The following is a 23394-nucleotide window of genomic DNA, read 5'->3' on the forward strand; positions in this document are numbered from 1 at the left end:
AGTGTCAATGTTGGCCTTGACCACAGGCAACCGAACTCTACCAAGAGTGGGTTGTTTTCCTACAGTGTGCGTTTTTCCTACTTAATACCTGTTCTTTTGTAGCCTACTGGATGACTTTTTTTATAGCGCAGGGAAAGGATTAATCTCAAAGTAGATTCTGAGCTTCGACATACCTACAGAACAGATGTTGGCATTTGTGCTTGAAACAGTTTCACTCCAATGCTGTTCATTAGATACCCCAACTGTTAAAAACTACAGAAGCATGACATAAATATCCTTGCTTTCTCAGTTCATGCGTTGTCCTAGTTTCATTTGTTCTTCTGTCAGGAAACTTGGCCAATGGATACAGCCATAGAGAAAGGATAGATAGAAACTGCCAGATAAATGTTTTCATTCTAATTAGTGACATAAAGGAAGTATAGACCATGCCATGCTAATCATTGTTATGAACTTCTTTCTTAGGTTGAATTTGGTTGAAGCTTTTGTGGTGGATCCAGAACTACGTCAGTGCCTTCAAGAAGATCTCTTACGTCGCTTCCCAGATCTTAACCGTCTGGCAAAGAAATTTCAGAGACAAGCAGCAAACTTACAGGACTGTTACCGAATGTATCAGGCTATTAATCAACTGCCTGGTGTTGTAGAAGCACTAGAAAAACATGAAGGTAACACTACCCCTGTTTATTTTCAATGTCTTATAATACACAGATGATACAAAGAGATAGTGTGTAGATTTCCAAAGATTACTTTTTTCGTGTGTACTTTTGTTGCAGGAGGTAAAGCTTAAAGACATTTGAATTTGAAATGAACTGAAATTCTGAAATGCCAATCAGATACTATAACATAGCCAAATCTTTACATGAAAAAGTGTTCCAATTAGTGTGTAGCTGAAATACTTGAACTGTTGGGTGATGGTCTGGTAATCTTTGACATCGACTTGTCTCTAAGAATTCTTGACCAATTGCATGTGTATTATAACCTTACAAGATACCATTCATGCAATATTGTTGTGTTCCTTTTGAAGACACTTTGCACTTTGGGTTGTAATTAAACACAAAAAAACCAGTTTAAGCATTATCGGTGTAATTTGAATGGCCCCCCCCCAGCTCAAATTGTAATGCTCCTGTATTTAATAAGAGTAACATAGCAGGATTTCTTCTAATCTTCATTAGCATGAAGCTCAATGCTATGACAAGCAAGTCTAGAAAATACAAAGGTTGCTATTTCTTTTCCTTTTCTATGCGTTACCAAGAAAATGCAGAGTAAGACAGTGTCAGTGTAACAGGGGGGTGATACAATACAGCAATAGCAATCCTAGCCTGTCAGATAGCATATTTTTGTAGAAGCCCGTTAATTTGTTTGAAAATCTCTTTGCATAAAGCAAGCACCAAAGCCTTAAAGAGAAATATTTTTTAAAATGGTATGGTTACAAAAATGTCTTTCCTGTATTTGAGTGGACAGTAATATTACCCAGTATCTTATACTTTTCTGTAATATAGTTTTATGACTTCAAGTAATGAGACTTACCTTCTAAAATATTAATCTTAAAATAAATTGATTTTTGGTTGTTCGCTGTGTTATTTCCAAAAGCAGTTAAGATTTAAAAGTGGGAAGGAACTGACAGATAATTTTTTTTCTTTTTTTTTTTTTTTTCAAAAAAAAAAAGAGCTACGCCACGCTTTAGCTGCCTCAGTCATGTCCCTTTGGCTTTTCCAAAGACTCTGCTTGTTTTTGCCTTGGCATGGAGCTCTTGGATTTCTATCTTAAACTGATGTATTAGTTCAAAATGCTCGCTTCCTGCCTTTACTTCTTTTTCTATTAGTTGTCATTTGGCTCAACAGAGTTTCTCTGTCATAACATTGGGGTACGAAAACAATTCCATTTTTAGAAGCTTTGAGGAGCAAGCTGTGCAAGGCAAACTGCTAAGCTCACCATATGGAAAAATTAATAGACTGCAAAAGGTTCTTGCTGTTTTACACTTGAATCATTCGGCCTTAGTAGGGCATACATCAGCGGTATATCTAAGATAATTTAAAATAGGTGAAATGCGTTATTTTTATTTTTCTTTGTACTTGTACACACTTGTTTAAAGTACAAGAATGGTCTGGTAATTTTGAATGTATGTGACTGATTCAGACTGGATCTGATAATTTTCCTGTTTAAGACTGTACAAAATCTGACTTTCCATCTCTTGATGGTTTAAAAGAAAGATTTTTGACAATTCTGAGTATCTGCCAGTTTCAGAACTTTCTTTTCTTGTGAATGGTTATGAGGAGATAGAGCATGAAGTGATCAGCAGTGATTGCCTTTCAGTATGAAGCATTGCTTTGTTGAGATGCTTGTTTTTATGGATGATGAAAGCTGAGGAGGGGGGTAATGAGTGAAGATGACTCTCTTATTTTTTAGACATAAGAAGCCTGCATAAGATGGGAAAGGACTCTGAGTCATCAAATCATTTTGCTGTTGCTGGCAAAAGGGACCAGTTGTTCATTACTCAAATTGCTGGGGCATAAAATCTAGGTACTTACAAGATGTCTGTCTTCAAGAAGCTGCTGAAGCGTCTTCCTTCCCATCTCAGACTGACATTCTAGTTTAAGCGTGTAAATATGCAGGATACAGGAATTGTATGCTGGGTTCCAGGTGTATTTTTACCATATTGTATACAGTGACTGAAATACCCCCTTACTGTTTTTGGAAACGCCTCTTACTGCGTGTTCCATCACAGTTCTTTCCATGACTGTTGCACTGGTGTGTTATAACCATGTTGTGATCGAACTTAGCTGTTGCCCATCCTTTGTCACTTCCAGCTGATTATTCCTCTACTCATAGTGGAAATTCGTTTATCTATCAATGCCTTACCTTGCTTGCTGCTAAATTTTACTTTGTTTCTATTAGCCCAGTTTTCAAGGTCAGTTAGTTATGTTCCTGATTTATTTTGCTCCAATTTCATCTACTGATATCTTCCACGTTGTATATTCCAGTGAATTTTATAAACAGCCTTCTTTTGTGCGTTAATATTATTAATTCACACATCTTAAAAAGATAAATGCTTATACGAGCCCTGGAGGAACTGTATTGCTGATGTCCTTCCAGCTCATTCATCTTTTGCAAGTCGGTGATGTCCTCTTTATCTGCCTTCTGATCTTTGTATTAATCATCAATCTTGCATCTTAGCATCCCAAGTGACACTGTATTGAATGCTTTAGAAGAGCCCAGATTAGGTCTGCAGATTTCCCTTTGTCTTAGGCATTCAGTTATTTCAGACAGATGTTGCGCTATACAGGTATGATCTGCCTCTAATAAACCCATACTATATTTTATCCCAATTTCTGTTTTGCTCCTTGTTCTTTCCTCATCATTTTTTCTAAGACCTTTTGTACTATCAAAATGGCTGGTTTAAGTGCACTTAGTCATCGAGATTTGTCTGTGAAAACATGTAGTGTCCTTGATAGAATAGTGTCAGTTTTCATACTTCTGTAACTGTATAAAGGTTTCAAGTTTGAAGATTAGTGCTTGATTTTAATTTCTATACAAAGTTTCAAACCATATTAATAGTAAAGTCTTTAATGCATGTAATAAACACTCATCTGTGCTTCAGTAAGTAAATTATGGTTTAAATTAAAAATTGTACCTGGGAGCAGATAGGCTTTGTGACCAATATGCAGCTCTGCTTTTGACGGTACCTAGATCTATTATTCTTTCTCTCAACAGTTAGCTTACATGCTAATAATGTTGAGTAGGTGCAAAAGTGTGTTTTTTTTTTTTTTTACCCTGCATCTTTTATATGAGTTTATGAATGCAGGTACAAGACAAGTTGGAGTCTAATTTAGAATTTTTCAATGGTGTTTCTTGTTCATATTCTTTTAAGGCCAAGTGTTATGCTTTTAAGAAAAGCATACACATAGCACTTCTATAAATCCTCAGTATTCACTGACTCCACTATTTTACTTTTTTGAAGCATTGGATACTGAATATGAAGTTGGATTGCAAGTGTAAATCAATTTTGCAATATATCAGTTTGAACCATATCATAAATACATGTAAATACATTAGTATCTTATTTACTTAATAAATCAGTATTTTCTAATTTTTGAATGTGGCATCTTCCTATGGTGTCTGAAGATGTACTCTTCAAACTTAAATAATGAAATGGTATCATGAAACTTTCCTACTTAGTCATTTCAAGAAAATAAACTGTAATTGCTACTTTAAGTTCAAACGCAATCATTTTTCATTAATTCAAGAATACTGAAGATCATTTCTTTGTGTGTGCCATGCACTCTGTCACCTGGTGCACTGGGAACTGCCAAGTCCACTCTGAAGAAGTCCTCTTCTTTTCTGCTCTTCAGACTCTTCATTCTTTACTACCTCCTTTTATTTTCTAGGTTGGTTTAGATCTGTCTTCATACAGGAGGGGAAAGAGCAAGCAAGAGATACAGAATAAAAAGCAAGCTGTACTTTATTTCAGATCTCTCTTAGTTTTGAAGATGTTTAGACAGCAGATGACTCCATTTTGACAAGTTCAATAATCTCTCAACAACACGTAATTTTTTTTCTCTATTAATAGGTAGTAATCAGTTAAGAGCTTTAACTTTAAAAGCTTGGGGGAGTGGGGAACTAAAAAAGCACAGGAGGAAAAGGAAACAAACGGAACTTTTTCTTTCTGCTTGAGTTATGGTGCTGAGAGAAAAGAGAGATTCCCTTGGGTAATCACGTCCTCGCTCTGTGACTTCTATAAGTTTGTACGAATATGTTTCCTAGGAAAGATTAGGACTTTTTCCCTCGTCTGGTAAGAAATTGGGAGGCTCTGGAATAGCCAGAGCTTAATTCTGCGTTTCTCTGTTCGTGCAAAGCCTTGCCTGTAAACATCGGAGGCAAATATCGTAATTCTGTACATAATCCAATGACTATAGGCTCATAGCATTGGATTCTTTTTGTAGCTTTTTGTGTAAATCACATAGTCAATAACGCTAATCTTTCTGTGATTAAGTTGTATATTGAAGTGGCAGCAAAGATGTAAACATTCATTTACTGACAAAGCGTTTTCACAGCTGGCTGCTGGATAGGTGCTTATTTGTAGGCCTGAAGAAAATACTTCTTTCACAGAATTGGCAATATCCTTGCATGCTAAGTGAACTATGAACTGCATTTTGCGTTCAATGCTTAGTGTTCTTTGGACTGCCAACCAATATGTGTGCTATGCAGTTACACTTGGTGCTACAGAGTATCTGTGCTAACAAAATAAGTTAGAAAAGACTAATTTAGTTTTGATGACTTCCTGTTTAGTGGAAAGATGAGTGACTGCAAAGATCTGGTTAAAGTAGATGGTCTTTTCTTAAGGAAAACAAACCCAAACCCCATACACCTCAATTTCTATTATGTTCATCCTACTAAATATTCCCAATTTTTGGTAATTTTGAATTAAGAAAAATTAAAAACTCTCAGTGTGGATGATGATACACTTCATATCTTTAAAATTGGTTGCTGTAGAATACGCTTTTTGCTAAAGCCATTTCTACTTTTTACGAGCAAGAATAGGTGATGTACAGACAGCAGGTTTGCTTTCAAACTGTTGTTTGTCTGTAGTTTTACTCATAGTAGAAGGGAATTAATATCACCAGATATGAAGAAAGATGATGGAATAGGTACAAGCTTAATCAGAATATAAATTGAATAATGCCAATTTTAGAAAAAGCTATGTGTGTGTCACTGAAATAGTCATAACCAATCTTAATAAAAATTAACCAGCTGTATAGTTGTGCTGTTTTATCTTGGATAAGTGATTTCTGGTAAAGTTGTGGGGTTTTGTGAATGATAATTTTTCTTGTTTGTTCTTAACAGGAGCTCACCAGATGTTGTTGTTGGCAGTGTTTATAACACCTCTTAATGATATCTACTCTGACTTCTCAAAGTTTCTGGAGATGATAGAAACAACATTGGACATGGATAAGGTATGGGCTGGTGTGTGGGAGGGGGTTTACTTAGCAATTAAAGTTTCTTAGTGAACTTTGCAATCTGCTCTACACTCACTAAATTTAATTGATCATCTATATTAAGTAGTTAGTGATAGTTTAGCTGTGGAATATATGAAGGCTGTTATTAATATAGCATTTTGATATCAAGAGGATATTCACCCACTGTCTGAAATTATCTAGCCAATGAAAAAACGCTTTAGGTACATGGGTGCTGTGGACCTGAAACTATTTTTCAAAAACCTCATCAGTATTAAAAGTGGGAAAGTTATTTTGTCACTTTTCTGCATCTTCATATTTTCAGTTACTGTGATATATCTCCAATCTAGAATGTAGCCAGAATATGTTTATTACATATGTCTCTGCTTCTATAAAGTTCATTAGACTTGGTTCTGTTTGGTGGGATTAAGTCTTCATAACTAACAGTTTGCCTCTGAAAAATGATTGACCTAGGTATAAAGACTGACTTTACTTTCCAGTGTAAAGTTTATTTCTCACTAGAGAGAAAGCTACTACAATTATCTTAGCCTTGCATCTACACTTGCTTATAAAATATTACTGATGATAGGACTATGCTTGCAAGAGAAAACTGGCATTCTTTTCAGAGGAAAAATTGGCCAAAGAAAGCTGGAAGGAACATTCCTGTTCCTTAAACCTGTAGTGGAAAGGAGACGGGATGAGCATAAATGACCGATTTGTCATTGTTTAACATTGAATGTTTAGGACACAGGCAAAAACATGAACCATTGCTTAACTGGGTGAAACAATGCCAAGGTTTTAAGTGAGTTTTGTACGTAATTTTTTCCCATTATATTTGTTAGAGAATTGGTGAGACGCATTTTGACATGTACATGTTTGGTTAGAAACATATTTAATGTTCCTTTCTCAATAAGATGTTTCAGTCACTTTGGAAAACTTGGGAAGCTTTTAGGATTGTCATAACTGTCAATCTCAGCTGACTGTAGAAATACAAGATCTACCTAACCATGTGCCAGGCATGGTAGTAAGGGCAAGGTGTTGAACTTTTGAAAACTGCAGTGGCTTTAAAATTTTGAACATGCATATTTTTCTTCGAAGGCAGAAGCACCGTGTTTTGTCTCTTTGTATTGTGTATGCATTAATCAACTGCGTTTTACAGTTTAAGGAAAGACTATTTGATTGACATGTTGCTGTAATTTGTGATATATGCTAATGAAGAAATTTATAGCTTTATACTAGTTACAGACCATCTGTTGATGCAGTTTGTATGCCCTGGGACTCTGTTTTCTTTAAAACTAACAGCTGTTCTAAGCCTTGGCCCTTCATAGTCCAGCTCTTCAAATTTGTTTCAGCTTCTACTTCAAAAATGTTTTGTTGTCCTTCCAAACAGAATAACAAGTCAGTTATTTTTAATCAAGTCCCATAGAATCTAATGTGTTGGATTTGGTTTTTTTTCTCCTTCAAGATACTGGAAAATGGCTATAGAGAAGCCGACGCTGGTTTTACCGCAAGAATAAGCCTTGTCCGTATGAATGTTAAAACTTGAACTTTGACTTGAAATTTCTCTTAGGTTTTTAGGGAGTTCGAACAAAATACCTAGCTCTATTCTGAGTGTGATTGAAGGACAGGTTGTCGTAGCAACTAAATCATGTCAATAATGTATTCTAATGTAAAGAGAAACATCCAAGTTCAAAAAGCGTGGGATGTGGTTATTCATTTACCTAGCTGTAATAAAAGTTGAGAAACTGTCACTTCCATTCCACGGAATCATAAGGGGCCTTTGAAAAACTGTCTTACTCCAACCTCCTCCTCAAGTCAGGGCAACTTCAAAGTTTGTTAGCGCTATCGGTATATAGTATTTTGGTTTGAGTATTAAGAGCACAGCTCGTTACAAAAGGACTTGTTTTTCAGATTAGCTAGCTAGTTTATCATAGTCCCAGAGTCTGCAAATTGTTTTGCTGTCACCTCATTCATTTGAGCACCGCTTGGAAATGTGACTCACTTGGGTCTCATTTCATGTAAGTAAACATATGCAGGTATGAAAGTGTTGTCAATGCTGTGATGTTAGTCTGCTGCTTACCACATTAAATTTTGTACTTTGAACATTCATTTTGGAGTAGCTCTGAGCAAAAACTTACACTAAAAAAAATGCAGTGTGTTTAGTAGAAAAAAAGGGAATGTCTAGCTGCTGCTTATCCATATTGCATTAAGGGATTTGCTTTCATTATAACCCTTTGCACGACTCTTGCCAGTAAAAGGTTATATGTAGAGTGAGGTTATATATAGAGTGAAAGTGGTAGCAAGAGTGTTCAGACCAATCTGTTGCACGTGTCTGTTGCATTCCTTAATCTCTGAAGCAAATTTAACATTTGTATTTAATGCAGGACTGAGTTGTAATTTAGACTTAAGTGCATTTCAGTGATCAATATATCAGTGAAATATCACAATGTTGATGAGTATTTTCATCTTTTTTGGGCGAGATGAGAGGGGAGTGAGTTGGGTTCGGTGGTATTTCCTTCAATTTTTCTGGTGAAGTGTAGCCTTAGTGGACCATAGCTGATGGTAGATTCATTAGGTACAAAGCACCACCAAGAACTCAAATACCACATTCCTGTTAATGCTTGTCTTGCCAAATTGTTGGCCATGTTCACACTGAGGGCTGTGGAGGAGAAAAAGCAAAAGTTTGCTTTAAGTGACTTACCTAATTATATCTGAGATACTTCTGTAGGAGGAGCACAGCTTGAGAAGAATGTTAGAGGGTAATATAGTTGTGGGTGCCTGGTGGTTTTATATATTAATTAGTAGCACAAGTTTTTAATATTTTTAGTAAACCATAATCATTTTACTTCGTTAGCAGTTTAGCTGAACTTTTAATTTAATTTAAAATTGTTTTCTATTCACTTGATCACACTTGGCTTTCACTTGGAGAGAGTGGTCAGATGGAGCAGTTTTGTTTGTCACCTGCTAAGGATTACTTCATGAGGCCTGAACGAGGAAGGAGCTGCCCTATAATAGCTGGGGTGGGTAATGCAACATATCAGAAGCTGTCTTCAAACTTGGATCTTACACATTTTTAAATTCAGATTTTCATGCTGATGTAATGGGATATAGGCTGCTAGCTGTCCTAAAGACTTGATATCTACACCTGGAAAAGCCACCAGGCAATTAACCCTGGGGCTGGAGTGCCTAGTTTGCTGCAAATCAGTTCTTGAACTGCTACAGTCCCTAACCCGAACTATTAATGTAAATGGAAGCTGAAGTAATTCTACTTTAATGCTTCTGTCCCAAAACCTCACAGCAGCTCAGGATTTATTTCTTGCACACTAGCAGCCTCTGGGTCCATTTGTCACCACGGTTCTGTTGGAGCCGTAATGGAATTGGCAACAAGCACATGAAAACTAACTCTGTCCCCATGACTGCCAAATTGAGCGGTGGGTGAGGCAAGTAACGTAGCTTTTTTGCAGGCTATAAGATGTAGCCACGTACAGATCTTTGCTCGCAGTGAAATGAAAGCTTGCCTGTAGCGAGGAGGCCCTGAAGGATGGAAGTGCAGGGCATGGCTTCGGTTCCAGTCCGCCTCTCTGACGTGGCAGCCTGGGTAAAGGACAGAACCGAGAGCCAGACTGGGTGCTCTGCTGGGGCTGCCTGCGTGTTACGGGTCCTTGGGAATGTTACCTTTCTTCTCCTGAGGTTATGGGATTTCTGCAGTTTATTCCAGGCTTCAAATAATTCTTTGAAGCTGTGACACAAAATTACTTCTCACTTGACTGTCAATCTTGGTTGTCTCATGAAGCCAGTCCTGACAAGGGCTGGCATGTGTGGTGTTTGCATCCCAGCCTTTCCAGTTGCTGTTTCAGATCCAGGATCTGCCCTACAAAACTAGGAATGGTCTTTTCTGCTGTATGCTCTGTCATAAATGTTCATTGCTGTTCTTTTAGCGGAAGTGTTAAGGGAATGGGAGGAGCAGGCCTATCAATAGGGATGTAGCAGGGACTGAATTTGTTCGTACCCCTTTCTTAACATCTCCAGCTTTCAAGATGGTCCTCTCCAATCTCGTAATCCATTATTTTGTGTGGAGTCCACATCTCTGGTTAAGCAACTGGAGAACTTTGTCACTGCAGTGTGTTTGCATACAACACAACTGGAACCAAAACGGCAGGCTGAGTGTAATGCCTTGCAGTGCTGGTAGTTGTGCAGAGAAAATAAGCACCAACGGTTCAGTTTTCCATGATGCAGCTTCTGTGGAAGATAAAATTATCTGTTGGGAGAAGATCATTCTCAGAATAAAGCAGCAATCCTTTGAATATACAGTATGCTATGTGGTTTCTTCATACGATAATTTACTTGTTCCCCCATTCCTGTGGCTTTCATCTCCAGATTGCATTCCCAGGTCTTTGTTCCAAGTTGCTGCAAAACCTGGGAGTCTTGAGTCTAATGATTTTATAATTATTTTGATGCACTGTAGATTCTAAGTGCTCCTTGTGCTTAGTAGGACAGGATGTATGTGGTGGTTCTTGTACTTAACAGTTCCTGTTGCTCAGTGCTTTCTGGAGTGTTATATTGTCTCGGAAGGAGTAAACGAACTGTGAACCTCCCTTTTTTCTTCTTCTTCCTCCTGTTGCTAACATATACTTGTGGATAAAAGTGAAATTGTATGTAAACCACCATCTTTTCTTGGTGTGTTTTGCAAGGTATTTGCAGCTGCTTTGTGTACAACTTTGCAGATAATTCCCAGCTAGGGGAAGCTTCATGAAAGTGTTGTTTTGGTTTGTTTTTTTTAACTGAATTAGATTAAATACATTACTAATATGAAAGCCAATGGTTAGTTTCCATGTTGGACAATGGTGCTAATATTTTGTTGATTGTAAAAGTTTGTGTATTAAAAATTGAGTTTCTGTTATTTAGCAAATAAATTTTTAGTTATAAGCTGTGCTTTTGAATTAAACTTGAGGCTTGTAAGGTCATCAGAAACACACACCTAGCAGTGGAACTGTGGGGAAGAGAGAGGAAAAAAGATGAATACAATTTACTTCATCTGTGACTCTGAAAATATTTAGCTTGGAAGGAAATGTGTATGCTTTTCAACTCAAAAAAACCTGTTGAAATTAGGTAGGATTTTTGGTGATATTATGTAGGCTCTTTCTGTAACCTGATGCAGAGACAAACAAACCTCTTGAGTGTGTTTTAAGCAGGAATTACAGTTTCAGAAACTTTCCAAAGACTTCTTGTTTTGAAACGCCCCATCCTTCTACACTCTGTCTTGATTAGCTGCATAAGTCCAGGCTAGCGTACAGATTATGTACATAACAATTTCATTTCCTCTGACTTCCCTTTTTTTCCCGCCTACTGCTCTGTTATTTGTGTGCAAATAAATGTGCAGACAACTCCATTTCAAAGTAAAGGAGTCTGTTAAATTGGTATATTTTGCTTGTATAAAGTATATTATTTGAGAAAAAAAGTGTTTGAAATGTATTTGTTTTGTAGTTGAATCAGATACCAATTATCACAAAGAGCATTGCATTGCAAAATTATATATATAAAACTAAATTTCATAAATGATTAAGTAAATCCATTTTACCATGTATGATCAGGGAGGTGATTTTTAAAAATTTTTTACTGCCTATGTTCATATGAATTTTTGCTTGTTATTTTTCCCTAGGTGGAGAATCATGAATTTCTTGTCAAGGCTTCTTTTGACCCTAATTTGACAGAATTAAGAGAAAAGATGAATGAACTGGAAGAAAAAATGCAATCCTTTTTAAAGAGTGCAGCCAAAGAACTAGGTAGGTTATGAAGCTGCCTTTGATTCTTACCTCCTTTGTAAAATGTTTTGAGATGAAGTGATGAAAACTGGTATAGAGGACTCAAGGGATGTTTGTATTATTAGTTTGGGGTGACTTTAGTTGTCACAGTACAATCTGTTGAAAACTGAGTGGCCTTTTTTTTCCTTTGGTAAGTATGCCATTCCAGAATATTTCAGAAATTATCATGTAGGTTGCAAGATACTGCAGAATTCATTCTGTAGAACTGCAACTCATCAAACTCTTGGCTAAGCCTAGTTCTATTTTACATCCTTTGAGGACATGCACTGAAACTCCTCCCGCCCCCACCCCATGCATTCTCCTAAGTGTCCATTCAGGACATGCTAGTTATCTTTTGAAGTTCTTTGCAAAATGTAATGTGTAAGCAAATGAGACATTTAAAGAATTGATTCTCTTATGCAAAAAATTCCATGTGCAGCTGATGAATCAGGCATTCAAAGAGCAACTTAAAAAAAGCCAACCATTTTTTAATTAAAATATGGCAAGGAAAACCATAACATAGTTATTTTAGGTTACACCTTTAAGGGCTTGCATATTTTTAAATCTTGATTTTTTTTTTAGCGTAAACAAGATACCTGGATGAAAAGAAGGAAAGACAAGATTGTCTAGGGATGGAATGAGCAATCTCACCATCAAAAGTATGTGTTAGTAAAAGGATCATAAGACTGCAGGTGCTGTGCTTACAGCAGCAATATAGAATGTCCTTGCAGCGTGCTATGAAAATTTTTCAAATTTCTGGAGAATATGTAGCAGTACTATAATCATGAGCCTGATTTGAATATGCAGTTTGAGAACATATCAAAGTAAGAGCAGAGAATGAATCAGTAAAATTCTGTTAGGTCTGGGTATTTCTCATACCCATACAGAACCAAAGCAAATGTATTGAATAGCGTATCTAAGAGAGGCTACATCATACAAACTGGGGATTAATGAGCAGGAATAGCACAGGCTGCAAGATTTTTGATAATACATTTGTTTTCTTCTTTAATCTAAAAGGTTTGGAAGCTGGCAAAAGTATCAAACTGGAGACAAATTCACAGTTTGGACATCACTTTCGAATAACTTGCAAGGAAGAAAAGGTTCTCCGTAACAATTCAAAATATGGAATAGTTGATACACAGAAGAATGGTGTGAAATTTACTAACAGGTATGAGATAATCTTTGTAGTTTTTCAAGCCTGTTGTGAAAGAGGCAAAAATGTTCCTTTCTTTATAATTGTGTTGATAAACTGGTTTCCCTGCATCTTGAATGGCTGAATTTTCACCTTTTTAATTGGCTCACAGATTGAGATATTGAGCAAGACTGGCATGAGGGAGGAGTAGTCATACAGTTTCTGTTAAAAGCTGTGTTCCCCGTTTTCCTTTGCCAACTGTTAGCTATTTTGGGTCCTTTGACTTGGGCTAATTTCTCTGTTTTAGCTGCAGGTAGCAGCATAACTGCATTTACTTTGAGTGTTTATACAGACACTTTCACAAGCTGCAATAGGAAAAGAGCTATTTATGTTTATTACCAAATATGACATGCAGCAGTTTTGTTGGTGATTACCTTCTTTTTGTTCCAAATCGCACTGTAATTTCTGCTGGTCCTAGTATTGGACTTCCATTCTGTGGCTCTATAGATGAAGCTATTTAAAAATTTCAGTCTTCAGGCTAATTGCGTTGGTGCTGTTTCAGTGTCTCCTTGTCTGGACAGTAGTTCTGTCACAGGTCAGCCAAGCAAAAAGTCTATACTTTTTGTTGAATTTTTAGCTCTTCTAGATCATTTTAGAAGGAGCAAGGCTACCACGGTCATCAGATGTCTCTCTTTCTGTACTTCATTATTATTACACAGAACAAAGTAGAAAGTTGCAGGTAATAACTTAAGTTGAAGGTGATCTCTTGAGGGTAACTGGTCTAACCCCTTACTCAAAGCAGACCCACCTTAGAAATTAGATCCTATCTCAAAGTTAGATCAAGTATCTCAAGGTCTTGCCCAGGTGCCCGCCCTCCAAGCATCCTTCACAACCTGGTGGGGCACAAGTTCCAGTGCTGAACCACTCTTTGTGACAGCTTTCCTAATCAGATCTAATGAGAATTTTCCTTGCAGAAGCTTGGAGTTTTAGCGTCTCATTCTTTTGCTGTGCACCTCCAAGAAGAGTCTGGTGCCTCTTCTTTCCAGGCTGACTTCAGATTTCTCTCAGCCTGGGCAGGCATCTCTCTCAGCCTGTCCTTGTATGCCATGTGCTCCAGCTGCCAATCTTTGTGGTGGCCATCTGCTCCAGGTTTGATACGTCTCTTAGACTGGGAAGACAAAACTGCAAGCCAGCACTGAGGATGTGGTCTCACAAGCGCTGAATAGAGGGGAAGAATTACTTCCTTTGACATGCCGGCTATTCTCTTGCTAGTGCAGCCAGTATGGGCTTGGCCTTCTCTGCCTTAGTGTCACACTGCTGGGTCGTGTTCAGCTTCTTGTCCACTGGGTCCCCCAACTCTTTTAAGAATAGCTGTTCTACAGCCACTTGGACCCCAGTCTGTACTGTTGCATGGAGTTATTTCATCCCAGGTGCAAGACATTGCATTTGCCTATGTTGAAATACTTGTCCACCTATTTCTCTAGTCTGCAGATATCCCAATGAATGGCAGCCCCGTGCTCCAGTGTACTGACAGCTCCCCTTAACGTGGTGGTGTTCACAGCCTTGCTGAGAGTGCATTCATTCAGAGTCCCATCATTCAGGTTGTTAATCAGGGCATAAATAGTATCAGCCCCAGTATCAACCCTAAGACATGCCACTACTAATCAGCCACTAATTGGACTTCAACCTCCTGACAAGTTCTTCCTTGTCTGTCAGTGGCAGGTCCAGGAGAAAACCACTCTATAAGTCTCCTGCATGTGTTATATATGGAAGGGTAAAGATAGCAGAGATTAATACATCATACAGTCTGTTTCAGACAAACCATGCTGCTATCGCTTTATGTGTAACAGTTCCTGCTGGAGTTAGCATCAGAGAAGTGAGTTTATGGAGAGATAGATCTTGATCGATAGACATGTATGAGGAGCACTGCTTACAGGGCAAGGTTGGTTTCAAGCCAGTGCTATTGCTAATAGTGACTGTTTCTGTTAATCACTCACTTTTATAGTAATAAATCCTTTGCTTTGAAAAGGAGGGCAAACATATTGGTTCACACCAACCAATATGTTGGTGTATTTCGCACCAATTTACTTAAATGAACACAGTGTAAACCTTAATTGCATTTTGTTTTAACATTTACTCAGAGGATATTTTTTCAAAACATCCCTGAAATTTAAACCAGCTTTTTTGGTTCTAAATATGTTATGAATCTAAATGTAGTGATGAAGTTAGGCTTTTCTGTAACTGAGAAGATGGTCCTTAGAACTTCAACTGTATCATCTGTTACTTTCCCATGAGGAAGAAGCCCATGGGTCACTAATAAAACAGACTTCTCTGTGCCTACTTAAGTTATAGTTGCTTCTGTAGATGGTACTAGAAGCACAAGGCTGACTTCTGCTTATAGTGTGGGTGCACTACTTGGGTGTGTTTTATATTCAGCCTTGCAGACTCTCCTCCATGTTCGGAGACAAGCTTGAGAAGAATAAACACTTGTTTAAATGCTCTCTTGATTTCAACTTACCTTATTTTGAAGACTAGAACCTATTCTTAGTGACAGTAGTTCACTGAGGTTTTTAATAAATGAAAGAAGTTAACGCCTTCAGCTCTGATAAGCCTGTTGTAGGACTCTGGGTTAATTACACAGTTGCTTAGCAGCAGTTCTCCTCTGTCAGTTCTATAACGTGCCACATCTTATTGCAAAATGGCCAGAAATTCAGCTTTAAGAGCAAGTCCTTGTCACATAGCATGTCTATAACAAACAAGATTTTTAAGAATGATGTGTTCAGAGATGCTAGAATTGCTGGTTTGGCCCTTGTGGGTGATCTTCAACTTGGGATTAATCTTACTGATATCCTGGTGTGGATGAATTGTGGGTTGCTTTGTGGCCCTTGTGCTGAACCTTGCTGTTAAAACAGGTGGGGACAACAGCTATTGACTCCTAGATGAGGAGGCCAAAAGTTTGGCATTGTAGCAGTGAAGACAGAACATCACAGCTTCTGAATATTGTGGTTTTGTTCACAGCAAACTGAGCTCCGTCAATGACGAATATATAAAGAACAGAGAAGAGTATGAAGAGGCTCAGGATGCAATTGTCAAGGAAATCATTAATATTGCTTCAGGTGAATATGTCAATGTTCAGATTGTGACACAATCAACAGATGTGTATCACAGTCGGGAATGGTGGGAGTACTTGCAGTTATTTTATAGGTCCTTTTGTAGAGAAGAACCATAACATTCCCAAAAGAATTAATGTGAAAAATGAGGTTTGACTTTTAGACAGTTCTTGAAAGTTTGAAATATATTGTCTTCTGTGGTCAGACCCTTTCCTGGCATTGCTACAAATATGCAGTCATGGGGTGTGTGCAAATTTTAATCCCATAAAAGGAACACAAATATGCTCGTAAAGGCCACATCTATCCACCACCCACCTACCTGACTCTGGGCATCTCCACCCAAATGGTGAATTAAGTAGAAGGCAGAAGAGGTAAAGAACAATAGAGAACTGAGGGAGTGGGACCTGAGGTCTGTGAAGGATGGTGAAGAAAGAACATTGGTATGCAGTATAAAATCAAGTTAGCCATTGCTTATATGGTACAATAAAAAATTATTGGTTTCCTAATTAATTTCCATATATTTTGCTCCAAGATTGCCTACTTACAGGGCATTCTTTACTATCCTTCACCAAAAGAAGAGACATCTGGGAATTTGGGCTTGGAGGATTCTGTAAATATTGCCTCTCCCAAAGGCGCTAGTTCCAGCAGAGCAAGTCTTAGTTCTTTGAAAGAGAGAAGTGGAAAGTGAAAGCACTAATGAATATTAAGCTAAGGGTAAATGTATTAAAGATGAAAAAAACCACTTTTTAAGCTGATGCATTAATTTATTGGAGTATGTATTAAGTTACAGTGGAAATATTCATAAGCTTTGACCTGTTGTCATAAGGAGTTTGCCAGTATATTGCAAAATCAGTAGCTTGTTAGATTTTTTTTTTAAACTTGGTAATTTTCAAGTGATTTTTTTTTTGCGTAGCATACTATACCAAGGTTTGTATATTTATGTAGAAAGCTAGTGGAGTATTATATAACAGGATTAGCTTCAATATGTAATTTATAAATACCTAGTAAGTTTAATGAAGTCTGTTGCTGCTGCTTAAAGCTTCTGTGGCGTGCAGTCATAGACTTACAAGTGTATATGTGTATTCAAAAAGCGTTTTTATTCCCCAAGTGGAGGCAATTTAATGAAAAAGACTGGATTATGTGTGTAATTCTTGAATGAAAGTGACTTAAAGTCCTCTTAATGATCTATACCTAGCTAGTTCAAGAGATGATGTTAGAATGGTAAATGTACTTTGTACAGGTAGGACTTTTTCTGCAGATCACTGCTCACCTCTTCTGACACATGCATCCTATTTGCAGGTGTTGGATGATTTACCTCTGTAGACTCCTGTTCCTCATCCCTTTAACTGAAAAAAAATGAGCACCAAAACTTAAAAACTGGTACTGGGGATGCTGGGCCCTCTAGTCTTGTTTGTCTGCTATCACAGGCACTGTATCTTACAGACCTCTCCATACCATCATTCACATAAACAGAAATGGTTGCTGTCTCTGAATTGTCAGTGCTATGTCTCTATTGTCTTTGCTTGCATGAGCATCAAAGTGCAGCATATTACAGAGGAAGGAAACTTACTGGATTTCCAGCCATCTTGTCATTGTGAGCATTGGCCTTCCTGTACTAAGATAAGCTGTTTCTCATTGTCTAGTGTTAAGGCAAAACAATCAATATGGCCTCACTTCTTCCTTTTCTTGGTCTGAAGACGTTCCCTTTGTAGTCAGAGCATGGATACTTAAGGATTACGTCTTAGACTCTCACAGAAGTTGATGGCTATCTTGAACAAAATTGACTTTTAATGCAGGTGAATTAATTTTATGGGCTCAATATAGGCTTTAAGATATCTTTTCAGCAAGAACAAAAAAATTTCTAACTGTGTTGAATTTACGTATCTCTAATGAAAAACAGGTTATGCAGAACCAATACAGACGATGAATGATGTGATAGCTCAATTAGATGCAATTGTCAGTTTTGCTCACGTGTCAAACGGAGCACCAGTGCCGTATGTCCGTCCTGTCATTCTGGAAAAGGGACAAGGAAGGATTGTGCTGAAAGGTGCCAGGCATCCTTGCATTGAAGTGCAAGATGAGGTGGCCTTCATCCCCAATGACGTTACATTTGAGAAGGGCAAGCAGATGTTCCACATTATTACTGGTAAATGTTTCTGTTCTCTTTTTCATTTGTTATTTACGTTTTAAATGTCTCGAGTATTTCCAATAATGATGTCTTTAAAAAAACCCAAACCAATAACAAGCAAGCAAACAACCAACCCAATAAAACTCTGTCAAAACAATTTCTCTAATCAACAAAGGATGAGCACCTAGCAAGTTATTCGTCTTTCTGTATGGGGGATAAGATTTAGCTCTGGAAAAGAAGGGAGGGTATTTGTAAGGTGGTGGTGTTTATTATATTGAAAAAAGAAAGTGTCCACAATGGTCTTGTGAAGTGTTTCCTTTGGTAGTGGATATTCTATATGTTTATACACATACAGATGCATTTCTCATCTTCCAAACTAATAGTCATGGAATTAGTTATGGTTGTAGTTATAATGCACTGTTTGAAAAAGGTGATCACTAATTGAGATATAGTTATTTGGGAAGAAGAGAGAGGCTGCTAGGACAGTAGGAAATAAGAAATTAGTCCTTCCTTAATATATGTATTCTTTGCCTTAGTGACTGTTAAGTCCACAAGCCAGGCAACCTCAGGAACTGGAGAACCTGAACCTGCTTAAGTGATTTTGAAAATTCCACTAGGCATCAATTGTATTGTAGCCACATAGGCACCTTCTGTAGGCAAGACTTTAAGCAGCCTCTTTGTTAATGTTTTCTTTGTTTAGTATTAAGGTCAATTTTAAATGCAAAACATGTTTCAATGACTGTACCCTTTTTTCCCCTATTCTCTAGTGTAATTAAGATAATTTTACTACACAGGAAAACATTTTTAGTGTTTATAGATTTAATTGAATTTTAATTTCCATCCAGATGTCCTTGACATACATTCTGAGTACCAAAGATCTGAAATTAGAGAATGATTAATGAACACTTCTACCATAATAAAAAAGGAAAAACTAAAAATCTGAATAAATGCATGGTAACACCCTTGTTTTTCTGGTTAGCAAAAGCATAAAATTGGTTTTAATGATCAGTTTTCTGGAAAATAATTTTAATTTCATTTGTACTTTGATTAAAAGTAAGTTATTAATTTTGCTGATGCAGACTCCCCTTAGATTGTAATTTAAATCACCCATCACCTTGTACCCGGTCTGTAACTAAGGTATTTCATTTTTACAGACAAATCGTAATTGTTGTTTGAGGTGAAAGCAAATTATTTTCATTCTTAAGCAGCAGTACTGATGACTTCTAAATTAAAGCTTATTAGTTTTAGGTATGGCCATGAGTTTTAGATGACTGCTTATACTTCCGAAAAGTCCCAAAACTTATGAAGGCCCCTAATGCTCTCCAGTCGCCTTTCTTTTGAAAAAGCAGCATTCAGTAAGGCATACAAGCAAGCTTTATTAGTAGCGGAGCTACTTGTTGCACCTGTTAGACAAGTCTGCTACTCTTTCCTGGCAAGAGAGTAGTAAGTTTAAACGTTCTTTGTTTTAAATTACAGCCTGTTCTCCTTTAAAAGGGCTGTTGAATTGTAAATGATAATGTTTTTTAATTCATTTGCAAAATTTCTTCTCTAGGCCCTAACATGGGGGGGAAATCAACCTACATTCGACAGACGGGGGTGATTATTCTTATGGCCCAAATTGGGTGTTTTGTACCATGCGACTCTGCAGAAATAACCATTGTGGATTGTATCCTGGCTCGGGTGGGAGCTGGAGACAGTCAGCTGAAAGGCGTGTCTACTTTCATGGCTGAAATGTTAGAAACTGCTTCAATCCTTAGGTAAGTCCTGTGCTTATTTGATTTTGTTGGTTGGGGTTGATGAGAAAGGAGGTGCTCTAAGAAAGATGCATTTAAGATTTCCTTTTATGTAGGATCTCAGTGGAGGATCTCCAAGTCCTTTTTAGCAGGCTCATAAGTTCTTGAAGTAGCCTTCTGTTTATTTCAGTAGTCATACAGAGCTGCTACCAGGAGGCCAAAGTCTAAATGGGGTGAAGAAACTAATTTGGAATGATCTGTGTGACACTCTGTGCACTTCATTTGTATGTTGTTACGTAAATAGGAAGTGTCTTTTGCCTCTTTTGGCTATGCCTCTACAACATAACTTGTGGTACTCCGATATCCAGAGTTCATGCTGTTCTCAAATGTTATAAAATGCTCCTGTGTTTTTAGGACAGCATCTGAAAACTCCCTGATAATCATCGATGAGCTGGGAAGAGGAACTTCTACCTATGATGGTTTTGGCTTAGCATGGGCTATTTCAGAATACATTGCTAGCAAAATCTGTGCTTTCTGTATGTTTGCTACACATTTTCATGAACTGACAGCTCTTGCTGACCAAGTGCCAACAGTAAATAACCTACACGTTACTGCTCTGACCAGCGATGACACGCTGACGATGCTTTATCGTGTCAAGGAAGGTAAGACTATGGAAATGGTGAACAGGGTAAACTTTATTTCATCCTGAGAGAGGAAGAACTTTTTGGGGGGGGAATTTCATGTCATACTCCAGGCTTAGGTTTATAATAGACATGCTCTTCTCTGTCCAGAGAGAGAGAGTGTATGGCAGGAGCTCTGTCCATGTGTGAACACAGTTGGTGATGTCGATGATTATTTGTTAAGTCTTCTAGGTTATTTCTGCCACTCAAGTCAGTGCTTTTGAGGTTGGTTCCTTTTTTGTTTTTTTTTAAAGAGCAAAGAGAAGGGTTCCAGAAGATTATTTTATGTTTTCCTAAATCAGCCATTTTAACCTGCTGATAGAAAAGACTTACGTTCCTCAAACTGTTCTTTTAAAAGCAATGAACGCAACTTTTCTGTGCTAACAGTTTTTAATAATATCTATTTCATTGTAATAAGCCTTGGTCATTGAAGAAAGGTGTTGCCCAATTTATGCAGTAGTTTGATATAGGAAAAATAATATGTTTAGTTTTTAGCAAATGGTGTCATAGTAAAACAACAAGTAGCCTGTGTTGTTAGTATAAGTCAAGTCAGATGTGTTTAATTAAAATCCTTTAGTGGATCCAGTTATTCCTTTTGGTATTAGACAATTTTTAATTGGGCATAAATTTCATCTGTTTAACTACAATAAGCGCTTCCTCCTGCTTCTCTATATTGCCAATCATTTGTTATTGCTCCCTTCAGCCGGAGCCCATATTTATGCTGAATAAAGCAGGGCTGTGTAACTGTGGCTTGCAAGGTGTGGTCATTTATGGCATTCTAATTTAGTTGTAAACTCTACAGTGATTTTGTTGTTCCCGTAAGAGTATTTCAGTCAGGTTGCCAAACTCTGGACTAAGATTTTGATTTAAAATGTGGGCAGAGTACTGTTATGCTCTGTTTTCACTTAAAAATACCTATTAATTTTCCCTTTCTGAGTTCCACAATGAAGCAGAGTTAGATGACGCTCAGATGGATAGAACGTGGTTATTATAGAACAGTGTGGCTATACTGGATCCAATCAACAACTTGCATTGTGGAGTGGTTTTGTCTCAAGGAATAACTGTTTGGGGAGTTAGGCTATTATCTTTACTAAAACAATTACTAAGCATCATCCATACTTGTTAAGGCTAAAGAGCTAGTCCTTGTCTCCTATCTCAAGTCCTGGAGATAGATGTTTACTTATCTTCTTAGTTCAGGATTAAATCTTACAGGTACAGTTGCTGCACTTCATTCCTCATTTTAAAAGCTGTTTTGTCATGTTGACACAATACCAAATAACTTGCCTCTGCTTGCTTGCCTAGTTCATCCTAATAACACTGCTTTTCATGATCAGTGCATATACAGTACGTGTTATCCTGGAACTCTCTCCAGTATTTCCTGATATCTTTAGCCAATTTTGGACTTTTCAGCTCATTCCTTCTTGCATATATTGTTCTGAAATTAATCTAATATTTTGTCTAATCTTTAAATTTTACTCTTATGCTTTTAAAGATAATTTTTATAATCTTCACAGGCTATCACCATACTATTAAGTATCTTTTAGATAATTGGTAAATGTGGTTTTATTATATCCTGATCTGAGCCTCACTCAAGTGGTACCATGCTTGTTTTACTCCTATGACATTACTAATTGACTATTTCTTACTCATTTCTTCTGGTTTTAAATCCATGAAATCACATAATTTCTTACCTTTCGATTACTTGTATAACAACTTCTAACCTTGTATTCCCATATTCCCTTATGGCTATAGTCTTGTGATTAGGTTTTGGGTACTTTTCTGCGAAGCTAGGAGACTGCTCTGAACAAGGGGAATCAAAGCATGACCAGAAATACTTCTCTCCTCTGGCTTTACTGAGAGTCTACTTAAAGCTGGTTAGAATATCTCCAGGTGCAGCAGTCTTGTTTCTTTTAACTCTGTGTTCTTGTCTTTTGAGATCTTTATTCCTTAGAAATGGTCTCTGTCCTCTGTTCATGCACTATTCCTAGGCAATGCCCAGGCTTTGCTTCTGAGTATTAGTCCAAAGTGCTGTGGCCCTGGTACCCAGCCTGTTCCAGTGGAGAGGCAGTGTCTATGGTTCTTCTGTAGTTTGCTGTTTCCCCATCTTCGCCAGCACACATTGAGCTCCTTCCACCAATTGAAGGTTCAGAGCCCTCTGAATGCCTTGCTCTAATCAATGCTTAAAATATGACTTAGTGTGGCACGGGCACTGAAGACAAGTATAGTCATAAATTGCTGCGAGCATACATTGAAACTATGTTTTCAGTGCAGTGAGAGCTGGCAGTGTACAGTATCTTCAAACAATCCATCTTTATTTGGGTGCCTTATTTTGAGTACTTAGGTTGGGGAGGGAAGCAATATACACTAAATCTAAACCTTCTACCTTCTAAATCCTTTGGAATAGCAACTCTTATGATAAAAAACCCCTAATATTCCCCCAAAAGTTGGGTGAATTCTCTTCTTTCAACCCCCCCCTTGGTTTTTTTAACTTGTATTAACTCACACATTCTGGTCCTGGTGAAAACTCTAGAAGCCAGGTTTCATATTTTTCTTCAATTGATTTTGCCATTTTTAGTCAGACACATATTTTCTTTGTACATGCAGTGTCTTTTCATTCGATCCATTTTCTTGGAAGCGCTATTGAGCATAGAGGCACAATAATTTGTATCTATCTACTTAAACCTCTGTCAGATGAGTTAAAACATTATGAAATCTTCACCTTAAAAATACCTGGTCTCAAATTGGATGTCTTTCACAGAAGTTTTTGCATTTAATGTTGTGCTCTTTCCTTTTTGGAAGAGTGATGTTATTCAGGCAAGGACGTGAGTATAGGCAGCTCCAATACAGCTGTGTTTTGAAACA

General features: G+C 37.5%; 1 protein-coding gene across 1 annotated transcript in view; it reads left to right on the plus strand.

Moving 5' to 3' along the window:
* MSH2 (mutS homolog 2) overlaps positions 1-23394 on the plus strand; it is a 55608-nt gene that overhangs the window by 28004 nt on the left and 4210 nt on the right. Inside the window, exons 7-14 of the mRNA XM_049833842.1 lie at positions 463-662; positions 5839-5948; positions 11608-11731; positions 12767-12917; positions 15900-15997; positions 17892-18137; positions 19672-19876; positions 20267-20514. Of these exons, the coding sequence (XP_049689799.1) occupies positions 463-662; positions 5839-5948; positions 11608-11731; positions 12767-12917; positions 15900-15997; positions 17892-18137; positions 19672-19876; positions 20267-20514 (1382 nt within the window). The remainder of the gene's footprint in view (positions 1-462; positions 663-5838; positions 5949-11607; positions 11732-12766; positions 12918-15899; positions 15998-17891; positions 18138-19671; positions 19877-20266; positions 20515-23394) is intronic.

The sequence above is a fragment of the Accipiter gentilis genome, chromosome 30, assembly GCF_929443795.1.
Source record: "Accipiter gentilis chromosome 30, bAccGen1.1, whole genome shotgun sequence".
NCBI lineage: Eukaryota > Metazoa > Chordata > Aves > Accipitriformes > Accipitridae > Astur > Astur gentilis.